Here is a 15,327-nt window from a genome sequence, read left to right on the forward strand (position 1 = left end):
CTGCATAAATGATTGTTTTTTTTTTTTGTATACTTTCCTTAGAAACTACCATGGCTGAAGAGAAGCAAAGAAGTTGTGGAAGAATATTTGGCGTTTTTGGGCAACCTAGTGTCAGCCCAAACTGTCTACTTGCGGCCTTGTCTGAATATGATTGTCAAAAACTTTGTACCAGGTAAAACATAGATTTGCGGTTTTCCTTAAAGGGCCTCTTGCATTTTTGTGGAGACTTCTGCATGTTGGCTATGGCTACTATGGAAATCAGAGTCTAGTCGATGAGTAGCTGTTAACTCCAAAGGACAGTCCGGGATTAGAAGGATGGATCATTTTCTGTCTGTGTGGTATCTGGTATTGCGGTTCATTAGAATGGGGATGAACTGCAATACCAGACAAAGCCCGTAATGAGTGTGAACTATTTCTGGACTATCCAAACCTTACAGCCGTTTTAGCTAGTGACACATGTTTGTTATGCGGTGGTAATATATGTGTTAAATTCTTTATAAGCATTTTCTAAGTAATAGAACACAGCACACAGGTACTAGACATATTGCAGGCTTTGCACATGACAGATCTGTAGCAGATTGCAATACAGGGTGTTTAGATGCGTTTTGAACAAATCTCATCCACATGCTGCAGAGTTTTTCTACATGGAAATTGACCTAAGGTGAAATTTTTTTAAATTGAGGATTTCATGGCAAATTTACAGTAAATTTTTCCTGTGTATTGACCTAGCCTAACAATGGTTTATATCATGTTGGTGCATGAGTTGATAATAGGAGATGGCTGTAATGCCCCTATTACAGAGGCTCGACAGGTCATCCCAGCGATGATCGTTCTTGTGCTTTTACACAGGAATGATCATCACTGAGTGAATGGAAGCGGAGCGAGTCTGAGAACAAGCCAGCCCGCCTGCCACCAATCACAGTAAGCAGGCCCTGCTATATAGGGCAATCATCTTTCAGTTTTTATGCATGCACTGAATGCTAAGAGAACGAAGGTATATGCCTTTAGACTGATCAACAAACGTTCAGATTCTTGCTGGATCACGGGAATCGGAACGATTTATCGGCCCGTGTAAAAGGGCCCGAACACGTAATAGTCCTATCTGTGCCTTGTGCTTATCTCTGAAATCAAGTCTCGATTTCTGGGTAAAGGGCCAACACTCGAGGGAATTGCGTTATACGAGAAATGAAGAGAAAAATAGAAAGAAAAGGAATTTGAAGAGAACAAAGAAGAAAAGAAAATAGGGGGGAAAAGGGGGAGGGGAAAATAATGTGGGAGGTCCAAGGAGGAGCAGTGAGGTTAACTAGGTGGAGCCATGGTCTTGCTTCATAATCTCTTTATATTCTGCGGAGTCCTGAAATTTGACCAAGTGGTACCAAGTTCTATTCAACTTTTCTTCCGTGTTCCGAACTGTCGCCATGAAGCCCTCCATCCAGACCACTACTTGTAATCTAGAAAACCGTTGTCTAATGGATGGTGTTACACAGCAGATATATTGGCACAGGCCATATTGATTAACCCTTCAAAACCAGAGAATTTTCTTTTTTTTTTTTTATCCCCGCTTTCTAAGAGCCATAACTCTTATTTTTCCATTGACATAGCTGTCTGTCTTGAGGGCTTGTTTTTTGCATGACAAGTTACATTTCTCAATAGTTCTATTTAATGTGCTGAAAAACATTTTAAAAAATTAAATAGGGTGAAATGAGGAGAAAAACATGCAATTGGGCCATTTTTGGCGGGGGTGTGGGAGTTAGTTCTTAGGGCCTTCATGGTGCAGAAAAAATGACATATGAACTTTGTTCTCTGGGTGAGTACACTTGTGGTGATACCAAATGTATGTAGCTTTTTTTTTTTTTGTTACAAAAAAAATTTACAGAAACACTTATTTAAAAAAAAAAATTGCTTTCCTTTGGTGTTACCCATAACTAGGATCGCCCTAGTGGGGCTTGTTACGAAATGGTAGTGCTTAAAAGAATTTAGAGGTTCTTTTTTTATCTATGGTCGCACTGACACCCTCCTATCAGGTGGGTCCTGTGTCCCCCAATGAACACGACGAGAAAGAGATTTTACGGTAAGTTCCTTACAAAATCCTTGTTTTCTCGTCCGTATCATTGGAGGACACAGCTTTGACCTTGAGACGTTCAAGAGCAGTACCCAAGGAGTGGGAAAATAGAAGAAGACGCATGTGTAAAGAAGGGTAATCAGCTCTTTAACTGCGACTAGCGTTAATGGGTGCCTAGTAGAGATGAGCGAACGTGTTCGGCTCCGCCCCTTTTCGCCCGAACACCGAACTTTGCGAGCAATTCCGTGCTCGGGCGAAAAAAGTTCGGGGGTCGCCGTGGCAGCGCGGGGGGGTGCGGCGGGGAGTGGGGGGGAGAGGGAGAGAGAGAGGGCTCCCCCCTGTTCCCCGCTGCTGCCGCCCGTGCCGCCGCGCCTCTCCCCGCCCCCCGAATCTTTACGCGCGGACACTGAGGTCCTCGGTAAAGCCGGTGTCCGGGTGCGCAAGTGTTCGTTAAGAACACGTTCGCTCATCTCTAGTGCCTAGGCATCCAGCATGCTCAGAGATAGAAGATCAAGGGGCTTGAGAAAACGGAACCATTCCCCCACTGGGATAAAAGGCTCCCGACGAGCTTCCAACGAGGCACCTGTTGACCAAGAAATATGTGCCGTAACACAGCTTAAACACGTGTGTCTGGCACGGTAACCCTGACCTGCCACAAAGCTGGCCAGTGCGAGGAACACTCCATAGGATCCCAAGGATTCACCTGTGTTTTCAGGAGCACCAGCAGAGAGCCAGGGCAACTGAAGAATGCCACTAGAGAGAGGTAAATTTGTGACTTGTGACTGGCTTGTACCATGGTACTAGACTTCATCAAAGATCAACGTGGGCCAAGATACCACATGCAGTGAGGTAACATGCAGCAGTATGATAATTACCTTCTTTTGGTGACCACTTCTGCCCGTTAGCGCCTCCCACTTAGAAGTGAGACGAGTAGACTGGGTGAGCTGGACATGACCATTAGAAAGGGGGGTGAAACTTAAAAGAGCAGGGGGGCCCCTCTAGCAGGATACCTAGTTGAACGTCACACTTTGCTGGAGTCCAGACTGTAAACACCTGGCTAGGCAGGTTGTCGTAATGACAGCACCGCTGTTGAAGGGCTAGTAGGAAGCATCCCAGGTGAATGCATGGGAGCTACCAGTACCAGAGGGAATGGGAGATAGACACATGGCCCAAAATACCATTAGTATCAGCCTTCTGAGACTGTAACAATGGTCACAGCCTCCACCTTCTGCATGAAGCCCCCGGACCCTGAAGAAGTCTAGGCCTAGGAAAAAAGGCGCCTGAGTTGTCAAGCCAGGGTAGCTCCCTACCAAGATGTCACTGCCACCGCATGACTCTAACCAGGCACCATAAACGTGGAATAAATGCCAAATTACTCCCAGACGTGAGTCCTGCTGGTTCCTTTGTGGAACCCTCCGGAGTTGGGAGGGCGAGTGCTAAGAATTGAAATCGGTATTAGAGTATACTGTTTCACGGTCTCCTGCAAGCAATCCTGCGGGAGGAAATGGCGCTGGAGGATCGCAGCATGCTACTAACTCCATCTAATTAAATGCTTTGTCTCCCCGACGGCTCTTACCTGCGTAGGAAGGCTATGTGGAGAAATGCTGTAGGAGCGAATTCGTAGACCGCTCTGACTACAGAGTACTCCTAACGGCAGCAGTCCTTCTGCCGCCAAAATTTACGGTCCGTGGCGGACTCCGCCTAATCGGGATCATTCATGCCTCACTGATGACTGACCCACGTCCGCATGGACACGGCTGACTGAGCTAGCAGCATAGTCCTCCTAGAAAGAAACAGATGTTGATCTGGTTCTGAGGACGCCTGGAGAAGGATCGGCATGTGGTTCAGCATGTCCGAGCTGCCTGCCACTATACTTGGATAAAACAAGACATCTGCCTCCTTACAGACCCTAAGCTAAAACTGATTAGCTGTGTACCTGCAGAAGGTATATAGCAAGCGGGAGGAGCCAACCTGTTAGTCTGCTTAGTGTTCGCCTCCAGTCAGCAGGTGCTATATAACCAAGGTCAAAGCTGTGTCCCCCAATGATGTAGGCAAGAAATGCATTTTGTTTTTTTTTTGTGTGTTTTTTTTTTTTTTTTTTTTGTAATTGTCTTGATTTTTATAGGAAAAATGGGAAGGTGTTTTTTGTTTTGTTTTTTGATAGTTTATTTTAAAAACTTTTTAAAAGTTTAGGTAAATTTTTTTTTTTCTCTGTACCCACAGGGGACTTGAACTTACGATCATTTTATTGCTTGTACCATATATACCGCAATACTTCAATATTACAGTCGATAGTGACTTTTAATTTTAGCATAGGTAGGACTTCATAGGAGTCTATGCATGGCAGCCCTGGAAGCCTTCACTAGACTCTAGATTACCATACTAACCCACCCCCATAATGTGCACCCTCCACCCCCCCTTCCAGCTGTTTAGATGCTCTTTATGACCGCATAAGGTAAATTTGCGTATTGCGGTTGTGAAGTGGTTAAGATGCTTATATAACTGAGTTAAAGGTGTAAGGCCTCGCTCACGCAGGTGCTTTTTATTTTTACAGCATTTAGAGGCCGTTTGAAATTCCCACTAAAAACACTCTAATGAGCCTCCGTTCATTTCAATGCGGCTTCTCGGGCATTCTTTTTAGAAAAGTGCTTCAAATGTGCAGGTTTAACAAATGCTGCATGTTCTATTTTCGTGCGCTCAACGTGCTTTTGACACAGCGCATCACCTGTTGCAATGATGGGGTGTATTAAAAATGCTGTCAAACGCTGTTCTAAAGCGCAGCTTTGTTTTTTATTTTTTTATTTTTTTTAACAAAGGTCTGTGTTAGAGTGGCCTAACTGCAGGGGAGTCTTCTAAGGGATAGTCCGTAAATTCAGAGGTAATGCGTCTGCTAACTTCCATCCACTAGGTAGCCAACATGGGACATTCCCAGAAGATGTGCAACAGTGTGCTCCGTATCTGATCCACACCTCAAGCGAAGGAGAGACTGAGGGTATGAATGTGTGGTCTAGAACGGGACCCTGTACCATGGGGAGAGGAGCTTGCATCATGCTCAGTATGGGAGAGCCGTGCACAAACGGGTGTCATGCTGTTCAGGTGTGAAGGTGATCTAGAAATCCTCTCATTTTGCAATCTATGGTGGGTGGGGGTCTTCCATAGGGAAGATAAGGATCTGTAAGAGAGTTTGGTTGGCTGATGACTTTTGAAATGCACCATCATTCAACCCCGCAGGAAACGCAGGATTAGGGTAAAGCATGAGGGATGTGAGATGTCGGTGCATGGGAACAATCGACTGGCAGCATAAAAGTGGGATTTTTTTTTTTTTGGGTGCGATGCAGCACAAAGGAAGGCTGTATAGGGAAATATGGGCTACAAAACATCGCAAATCGCAGCTGTATAGAGCATGCCGTGATTTTATTTTTTTTTTTTCTCGCGATGCAGCTGCCTACAAAACACTGCCAATATGAAGGAACCCATTGGACAACATGGGCTTCACATGCAATCTGTAGAACTCTCACATCGCGAGAAGATCATGCGATTTTTGTCGCCCGTGTAAAAGTGGCCTCAAGTTCCAGCAACCTGGGCCAGACTTCTCCACAGCCTTGACAAAGTTTTTTTTTTTTTCCATTAGCCCCAGTTTATGACGTGCTGGAAGCAAAACATTAGCGGGATTAACTGTGATGCTTGTGATAATCATTACTTTCCCCAGGAATTAAAACCTCTCGTTTTGTGGTTTGGAAAGACGTAGGTCTTGAACAAGATCATTCAGTTAGTTTTACCAGCTGGCGTAGTAGGAAGATATACGTGCCTAAAAGCTTTTAATTTTGAAAAATGGTAAAAATATTAAATACCCAATAAAAAAAACTGATGTGGTGGCCATCTTTGACCATCCTCTTGAGGTGGTACAGGATATGGATGACTGAGAGAAATGAGGCTTTAGTGTTGGTCAATGATAGAGGAGTCTCCCAGCGTGGTTGCAATGGCTGTAGGAATGGTACGATACAGGATTGGAAGTGCTGCTATGCCTAGAAATTGTAGCCCCTCGCAACGCAGTTGCCTGTCTTTCTTCAGAGCTTCCCATGTGAGCATCCATGTTGAGATGGTAGGGCTTTAATTGACTCCTGTACTTATGACACTGCCTGTTATATTGGCTGTGGGGAGTGTGCAGACCATTGGAATTATTAGAGAAGCCCAGGCAGGTATATGGAGACTTAGAGCGCAGTTCTGCTGGGAAACCACGGCTGATCATGGGTTCATTTTGTATCCGAGTAGCATAAGCTGCTATGTTAGGCTAATGACAGGTCGCCATATTGTCTGCTCCTGAAGGCGATTCCAGCACCTGGTTACGTAGACATCTGCTGTACATGGTTTTTATAGGGTTTGCCTGTGTGCGGCAGACATCCTCTGCCTTGTTGGCATCACTCAGAAGGCAAGAAAGTTGGGTTATTAGGCTAGGATCATCTGAGTACGCATGGGGCTCTAGAACCTTGCACCTTCAGACCTTTATATGAATGTCACAACCCATATATTATATTCTAATTAGGTAGGCATAATCGGAGCAGGTAGAATAGTATACTGAATTCTGCATAAACCATAGGTGCTGTCCCTTTTTAAGAAAAAGGATTACAACGAAAGCGTGTGGGTATGACCTCAACTTATTAACTTCGCTTAAAGGGGTTGTCTCGCGCCAAAACATTTTTGTTTTTTTTCCCCTTAGGCCCCCCGTTCGGCGCAGGACAACCCCAAAGGATGTGTTAAAAAATTTTTTTTATTACTTACCCGAATCCCCGCTCTGCGACGTCTTCCTTTTTCCTCCTTCTTCCTTCACCAAGATGGCCGCCGGGATCTTCACTCACGATGCACCGCGGGTCTTCTCCCATGGTGCACCGTGGGCTCTGTGCGGTCCATTGCCGATTCCAGCCTCCTGATTGGCTGGAATCGGTGCACGAGCGGCCCCATTCACCAGGAAGAAGACCGCACAGCGCAAGCGCGTCTAAAAAAAGCAAGAAGACATCAGAATTAGACGGATCCATGGCGACGGGGACGCTAGCAACGGAGCAGGTAAGTGAATAACTTCTGTATGGCTCATATTTAATGCACGATGTGCATTAATATGGCCATACAGAAGTGTATGACCCCACTTGCTGCCGCGAGACAACCCCTTTAAGTTTGCGTTGTAGAAGTAGAGTCCGGAAAAACATGAGTCGTGGGCCTTTTAACCCATTAAGGACCAAGCGCTGTAAATTTATGGCGCTTAGTCCTGGGCTTTAATCCCAGCCGATAGTAAAAATACGACGGGGGATTAAGCCCCTGTTTCTCCAACAATCAGAAGCAGGATGAATTGTTAGCTGTCAATGAGTGCTATGTACTAACAAGTGAAAGTGTTTCGTCCACTATTCAAGCTGGCTGTCACGTGACTGCCGGGATCCCCTGGCACAGCAGAGCTGCAGGGTCGTAGCAGATCCTGATCAGCTCTGCCAGTGACTATTGTCACTACAGGGGATGTTTTCCCTGTAGCTGGGGCTCCTACGGATGCCTCAGCTACAGTGGAAAAGTGTGTAACAAGAAAAAAAAAATGTGAATGTCCCCCAGAGGCCGAATATGACGTCATGGGGGACATAGATATAAAAAAAATTATTACATAAGTAAAACAATTATAAAATAAAAATATATATACATAAAAAAACAACCCCAAACCATCGCTGTATGTGTCCTGTAATCCAAAACCACAACTATTATATATCAAAACATCCAAAACAAAATGAACCAATTTCCATACTTTATTTTAGTGTAAATATACTGATTAAAAAAAAAACTATAAATGTTTAAATCACTTTTTTGTTTAACTTTCTACCCCCAATAAAACTAAAAAACAGGGGAAAAAATCAGTGAAAAATATTTTAAAAAAATAGCCCTATATGCCACGGAAAATTAGATTTGGGATTATTTGGTGGGAGTTCCTCTGTCTTTTTGTGAGAGAGGAATGTCCTTTTAACATGAACCTCTCCTGGGTTTCTGAGGACTGCTTATGCTAGGCTCTGGCATGGGGGCAAGAGACTAGGTCGCAGCTACTGCCTCTGCCAATGCAGGCGGAAGCTTCTTTTATACTTCGGCCATATGCAACTGATATTAACTACTCTTAGTATGACCGGTTTTATCCAAGCCTCTTCGTAAATGGCATTATTTATTCATTTCAGCTCGTGTGATTATAAGAGAAGGCGATGTATATATTTCAGACTCTGAAGATGAGGATGAAGAAGGTAAGTGCCATGGTACAGTGCTTAAAATATGGATCAGGGGGATGGGTTGTTATGGAGGAGTGAGTTTAGTTTACTTTCATTGTACCGTAAGTCCCCCAAGATTATTTCCCAACTTTTGTAATTGCAGCCAGGTATAGGCCGGTAACATTCGTAGAACAGAATGACCCCAGTAAGGATAACCATTGAAATATTTTTCCTTTCCTCCATAGATCTTGTCGCTAGATTTAATACCTGTCACAGGGCATTGCAAATGATAGTGCAATATGTTCCTTCGTGAGTATTTTCTTTTATACTAGCGGTCTGTAAACCTTCTCCCTTGTGTTGTAACTTTGCTCACTATTTATTTTAGAGTCTCTGACAAAAACACTTTTCCGTCTCTACTCCCCTCACCTGATTGCTAGTCACACTCTGTATGTCTCCACTTCCAAGTTGCAGCCACATCCATGCTGTGCAGCCCCCTGTCTGATGCTTATCACCCACTATGTTGATTGTGAAATTATTTGATTTCACTTCAATTCCACAATGCATCAGCACAGCATTAGCTGGAGGCTATAGCATTTCTGCTTGCTGGGAGGCAGTTTAATAATTACCTTCACCTAAATAATCAACAGACCATAACTACACAGTCAGGAGGTTGAGCTGATGATCAGTAACTTTGATAGGCGTGCCTGTGTCCCCCTGTAGGTTGTTTCTATGGTAGGTTCTATGTAACAACAGAACACAGACTGAGAACTGTTTCAGACAGCATAAAGTACATCTGAGTTGGTCAGAATTTAGATCACACGACCATCAGAGTTAACCCTTTCCAATTCACTGTCTGACGTCTGAAGACATTATGATTTAAGGCTGTACAGCTCCGATGTTGAAAGACGTCCGTCGGGGTTCTCTTACTGTATATTGCCAGCCTCTCTGCTGTCAAAGCCTATCCAACGTGTCACCTCATGCAGTACTGGCTTTAGCCAGCATATAGCGCCATTGTATAATGGCAGAAAAAGAGTAAGCCCCCTAGGAAAACCAGGACACAAATTGGATTGGAAAGGGTTAAGAGGCCAGGAGTTTTGGATAGGAAAGAATAACTAACAAAGATAATACTAGCCCACTTACATGTGCTGGGGGGAAAACTACATAATGAATAAAAATTCACCGGAGTGGCCCTTTAACATGTAACAAAACTTTGAAAGAACTTTTACGATGTGATAATAACCTGTTTTTGATCAGTGAGATCCCAAGTGCTAAAACCCACACCAATCCTCGAAAATAAAGGGGCAGAATCGCTCAGTCAAGAGCTGTGCCCCTTCACCTGTGATCGACGAGTGATGTACAGACTAAGACGTTTCTTTTGAGTGTGTGCACCATTCTGAGGACAGCCAAAAAGAGCGTATTGGGCACACTCTTGGATGAGCACTTTTACCCTTTTTGTTTTAGGAATTGGTGGAAGTTTTAGCACCCGGGCTGTTACCGATCAAAACTTCCCACAGGTCACAAGTTTTTTTTTTGTTTTTTTTTCTTCTTGAAAGTTTTTAGTTATACCTTTTTAAAGGAGTATGATTATTTCAGCACATAAGGTTCTATTACACGAGACGATTGTTGCGCAAGCGTCCGATAGTCGTCCCAGTAGTTGGGCATTTGCTTTCGCACAAGACTGATGATTGCTCAGTAAACGCAAGTGAAACGGGCCGAAGATAGTTTATGGCTGCTCCCTTCCATTGACTGTAAACAGGTAGTCTCAGTCATAGATAAATGGTTGCCTGTCGTCCTGAACTACTGCACAGTTTTATAATATACATAATTTTGAATATTTTTGTGATTTTTATTCCATGCAGAGCTCCACGTTTCCTAATGCCTATTCTTGTGGATAGATTTCCCTACATCAAAAAATCATCGAGATCCATGGTGAGATTTCCACACTAAATTCTTAACCATCTGGAAAAAAAATTTTCATTAGTTATTGGCTAGAATGAGTTGCTACACACAGTTGTCTGGTCTGATATTTCACCCCGGCCTCATAGTTACTGAGAACATTGGTGAATGTATGTCGGACATTTATAGATTTAGAGGGATTGTCCAAACTGTTGATGGACTGTCCATCAGTAGCAGTTCCAAAATACATTCTTATCACTGTTTTCAAGTGTGATTGTCCTCATATTAACCCCGTTCCGCCACAGGGTATAACTGTACGTCCTGGCAGGGAGGTACTTAGCGCAACAGGACTTAGAGTTACGCTCTGAGGATAGCACAAGATCAGAAGAGATCCTTCACTATCCAGCAGCGGGAGCTGGCGGTCACTGACAGCGGGGGTGCATCAGGACAGCGACCCCCGCTGTTAACACCTTCCCTGTCATGATCTATGTAGATCACGGCATGTAAAGGGTTCACAGAGGGAGCGCACTCCCTCTGTGACGTCATCGGACACTCGCAATATAATCGCGGAGAACCTGACTGGTTGCCATGGCAGCAGAACGCCAGCTACGGGTGTCCTGCTTTGCCGTTGCCTATGACAGAAGTCCTGCAATGGCTTATCATAGGTGCTATGGTGTTTAAAACAAAAAAAACAAAAAAAAAAACGTTTTGTGCTTTTCCCAATGTTAGCATAACATTTTTATTTTTTTATTAAAATCTCACATATTGGGCATCGTTGTATCAGTAACAACGTGTACAATAAGTTAAACACACTTTGTATTCTGCACGGCAAAAAGCCTTAAAAAAAGCAAAAAAAAAACAGGCAAAATGCTAATTTTCTTCATTTTGCCTCCAAAAAAACGCAATAAAAGTATTCAAAGAAGCCGTACGTGCCCCAAAACAGTACCAATTTAAACTAAGCTCATCTTGCAAAAATAAGCCCTCACAGCGCCTCGTCCATTGAAAAATAAAAGTGATAGGACTTTGAAAGCAACAATTTTGAAAAAGAAAATTCTAAAAAAAGTGTTTTATTGTGGAAAAACCTAAAAAAGATACAAGAATTTTAGTATCGTTGTAACCATACCGGCCCACAGAAAAAATTATTTCATTTATGCTGCATGATTAACGCTGGTTAAAAAAAACTAAAATCTATAGCAGAATTGATGCTTTTTCTTTCCCTGATATTGTAATAAAAGTTTTACAATATAGTCAATGCACCCAAAAAACTACAGTTCGCCACACAAAAAGCAAGCCCTTATACGGCCGTGTCGACGGGAAAATAAAAAAGTTATGGCTCTTAAAAAATGGAGATGAAAATCTGCTTATTGCCAGTAATCCAGATGGGCTGTCAGGTAAAGAAATATCTCTGCAGCTTTGAAAAAGAAGTTATAACATTATAGTGCAGAATGATGTCATCACCCTATGAAGCAGATCACTTTCACATTGAATCGCCAGAATGCCCCTTTAAGCTTGCAGGACCCATACCCTCCCATATGTCAAACAGCAGAATGCAGACTATGTATGGGGCAATCAGTCTCTTTCTGACGATGACCTGCTTTATTCCATTCATAGGTATATGTTAGGGAATTACTAGTTAGGCGATCACTTAAAATAGAAGCGTAGATCACCAGTGGTTAGATCCGTATCCATTTTTTAACCATATTAGAAACCTTTGCTATATTGCAAGTGTGATAGTGCCTGTCACATGTTAATGTGTTACCTATGTCTAATTCTCATCATTTTGGTATTTCTTCAAAGTAACATTTTCCTGTCTTTGTTTAGGAATGTTACATCCATAACCTTCTGCGGATCACGGTGTATTTTCCAATGCTCCGACTCGGTATTTTAGAACTTATCATTGAAAAGTTGCTGAAAGTTGATGTAAGTATATTTCCATGTTCAGTTTATTGATCGCAGCACTATTCTATATGCTGATATAGCCCAGAAGTGCAGAATAGTTTTCCATTCTCTGTGCTCATCATGGCAAAACTCATGAGTAATTAAGGAGACAATCTGGAGGCTGCTTGTCATTTAAAAGTATCTAAATTTTGGCTGAGTTTTAAAAACATTAATTATTTTTAGCTAACCTGCACAATTCCATTGAAGAAACCTGGTGGTCACAGTAGCTCTCTGACTGTAATACTAAGAGTCAAGAAAGTTAGATTTAGTACAAAAAAAGCACATTGAAAATGGCATCAATGGGAAAAAAATGTGTATATTAGCCATGGTGAACTTCCAGTGCAGTGAGTGAACGCTGTAGCAAAATACACATGCGAAGCATGGGGATTTCGCGGTGGATTTGAGGCAGAACACGTTCTCGTTCATTTGTATTGCATGTAATTTCAAGTTTTGTGTTTTTTTTTCTTCCTTTCTTTCAGGTGAGTGTATCCCGCCAAGACATTGAGGATGCGGAAGAAAATGCAATTTCTTCTCTTAAGAATATCAGTGCTCCAGAAGAAACCTTATTTAATATGGTAATGTAATCTGCAAAGCAAGAATCTGTTTAGAACTAAAGATCCTGCCAGTTTCTACAGAATTTGCTGATCATGTCTTGAGATGGTGTTGAGATCTACACCCTTCGTAACCTGCCAAAAAAAAAAGATCCAACACGTTTAGCAGTCGGTTTCATGCGCTTTTTTCTGTTGCAATCTTGGTATATATCATAGCACCAAAGAACAGGACCGCCACAAGGATGTTTGCTGTAATTTCCTTTTCATTGTATACTTAAAGATGTCCATTTTTTAGGATGAAGATGAAGACCCACAGCAGATGAGTACAAATACCACCAATGAACTAATGGCTCATCCTGAGGCTCAACGCCTGGATGCATGTCTCTTTCTTGTCTTATCATATATCAAAGACATCTGCTTCCAGCATGGTGAGTTATAATGTTATGTAACTGATGATGATCAACAGAATTAAACTGACCCAGTGTCTCCTTTTATTATATTCCTGAACACTTAACACAATTTGCACAAAAAATATCTCCATACTTTCTCCTCTAGTCTTCTCCTTTCCTTTCATCCAATTCTGCCTCATATTGCAATTAAAACTGATTAATATATAAAGAAATCCTCTCCCAGGAGGTCAGACGTTTCTCGTCCGTGGGCACAGCTACTGCCACTTGGAGGCGGACAGTAAGCAGAAAGTGTTAAGTCCTACGACTACCTATACCCCACCTGCAAACGCCAAGCTAACCAGTTTTTAGCTTGGTGTTTAATGGCATGGCGGTTGAAGCCGTGGTCTTGAGAGCCTATGGCTTTGTGGAAGCTGTCATTCAAACTATGAAGAAGACTAGGAAACTCTCCTCTTGCGCTTGGAAAATGTTTTACCTTGTGATGTGAACAATGCAACTTCCACAATATGCATTTTTCTTTATCCTACAGTAGGGTCTGGATTTGGGCTTGGGCCTTAGTTTCCTAAAGGGTCTGCTATCCGCACCATTCATACTTATCCAACGCCCACTGGCCTCAAAGTCATCCGTCTGTACCTTTCTACAGAGGGTTGCCCATGCCATTCCTCCATATTGTGCTCCTATCCTACCTTGGGACCTTAATCTGGTACTTGATGTGCTACAGTCTCATCGCTTTGAGACGTTGCGTGAAGTTCCATCTCTCCTTTTGGCCTGGAAGCTAACCACCTTGGTAACGGTCACCACCATCCGTCAGGTTTCTAAGATTGCATCTTTTTCAACTAAGCCTCCGTTCCCCATCTCTCATTGGGACAAGGTCCTGTCCCCTCCCTCCTAGCTGTTGGTATTCCACCTCAATAAGGACATCGTCTTGCCTTCATTTTGGTCCTCCACAGTTCACCCAAAAACTGAATCTAGTGTGAGCCTTATGGACCTGCCTCTTTTTTTTAGGAGCTCTGACTCTTTTCATGATCCCTGATGGCCCAAGGCGTGGCCATGTAGCTTCCAAGGTGGTCATCTCTCGCTAGATCTGATCAGCAGTGGAGAAGGCGTACTTTGCCAAGGACAGAGTGCCTCTCTTCTATGTTACCGCATATTCAACTCGGGACAGTGGGTGCCTTGTGAGTGGTACATAATGATGCTTCCGCTACTCAAGAGTGTAAGTCCGCTACATGGACCTTTTTCTACACATTTTAAAAGTTCTCCTGGGTGCATACTTTTGCATCCAAGGACGCCTACCTCCGTCAGTTTTCCAGATGCCCATAAACTGACCATCCTTCTATATGTTTCCTGCCGACAAGAGACTGCGCTGGAATGTTCCATGGTCTTCAGTTGTGTCCCCCAATGACTGGCACGAGAAAACAAGATTTTTGTACGTGACTGTAAAATCTTGCTCGTGATACAACACCCACCCAGTCTGATCTTAGGACTTTCACATATCTTCCTCTTTATTGGAGTGTTCTCTTGAGGCTTATTTCACACGGCGAGTGCTATATTGAGCTGTGAAACTTGGTCCAATACCGCGATCACTGAAGTGCAATGTCCCCACGGATGCGAGGTGTTTTTGTATTAAAAACTCCTCGGATCACTTTAGGGAAGTAGCTATCCTCCACCACGGATAAAAGCTGTGGCAGAGGATTACAGAATGCTGGTTTCAAATGTCTGTCCTTTATACCAATCACTTCAGGAGTTTTGAAAAACTTACATTTCAATGTTTGCCTCTGGTGCTATAGTGTCAGTAGCCACCGTTATGGAATGGACAGGTTCCTTTTAACCCCTGGATGACAGAAGATGCACAGTTATATTCTGTGCGTTTAGGATTTGTATGGAGGCAGATCGGCAGCTGACCCCACACCATACAATGCGGGTGCCGACATCTGACAGCAACAGCCGCGGTTAACTGTTTAAATGCTGCTGTCAGTTTTGACAGTGGCTTTTAATTTCCCCCGTCAAAGTTGAGAGTTCCTGAACACCCATTTTCAGCAATACATTTAGCTATGTAGCAGCAGTACAGTGACTAATGTAACGTGTAATAATAATTGTATCTTGCAGGGATGTTTGACCTTAATACAGCAAAGGATTTATACAAAGATCTGCTGGCCATATTTGACAAGCTGATTTTACCAACTCATGCTTGCTGTCACGTGCAGTATGTCATTTTTTACTTGTGCAGCTTCAAACTGGTACGTATTTTT

At 43.0% G+C, this 15,327-nt stretch overlaps 1 protein-coding gene across 2 annotated transcripts in view; it reads left to right on the plus strand.

The window, feature by feature from the left end:
- Nucleotides 1-15,327, plus strand: part of RRN3 (RRN3 homolog, RNA polymerase I transcription factor) — a 38,797-nt gene that overhangs the window by 9,679 nt on the left and 13,791 nt on the right. For both annotated transcript variants that reach the window (XR_010786400.1, XM_066576218.1), the window contains exons 5-12: nt 43-172; nt 8,260-8,322; nt 8,532-8,595; nt 10,146-10,215; nt 12,004-12,102; nt 12,600-12,695; nt 12,967-13,099; nt 15,185-15,315. Coding sequence is in view for 1 of the 2 variants with exons in the window: in XM_066576218.1 (XP_066432315.1) it covers nt 43-172; nt 8,260-8,322; nt 8,532-8,595; nt 10,146-10,215; nt 12,004-12,102; nt 12,600-12,695; nt 12,967-13,099; nt 15,185-15,315 (786 nt within the window). In the remaining variant the exon portion in view is untranslated. The remainder of the gene's footprint in view (nt 1-42; nt 173-8,259; nt 8,323-8,531; nt 8,596-10,145; nt 10,216-12,003; nt 12,103-12,599; nt 12,696-12,966; nt 13,100-15,184; nt 15,316-15,327) is intronic.

The sequence above is a fragment of the Eleutherodactylus coqui genome, chromosome 8, assembly GCF_035609145.1.
Source record: "Eleutherodactylus coqui strain aEleCoq1 chromosome 8, aEleCoq1.hap1, whole genome shotgun sequence".
Taxonomy (NCBI): Eukaryota; Metazoa; Chordata; class Amphibia; order Anura; family Eleutherodactylidae; genus Eleutherodactylus; species Eleutherodactylus coqui.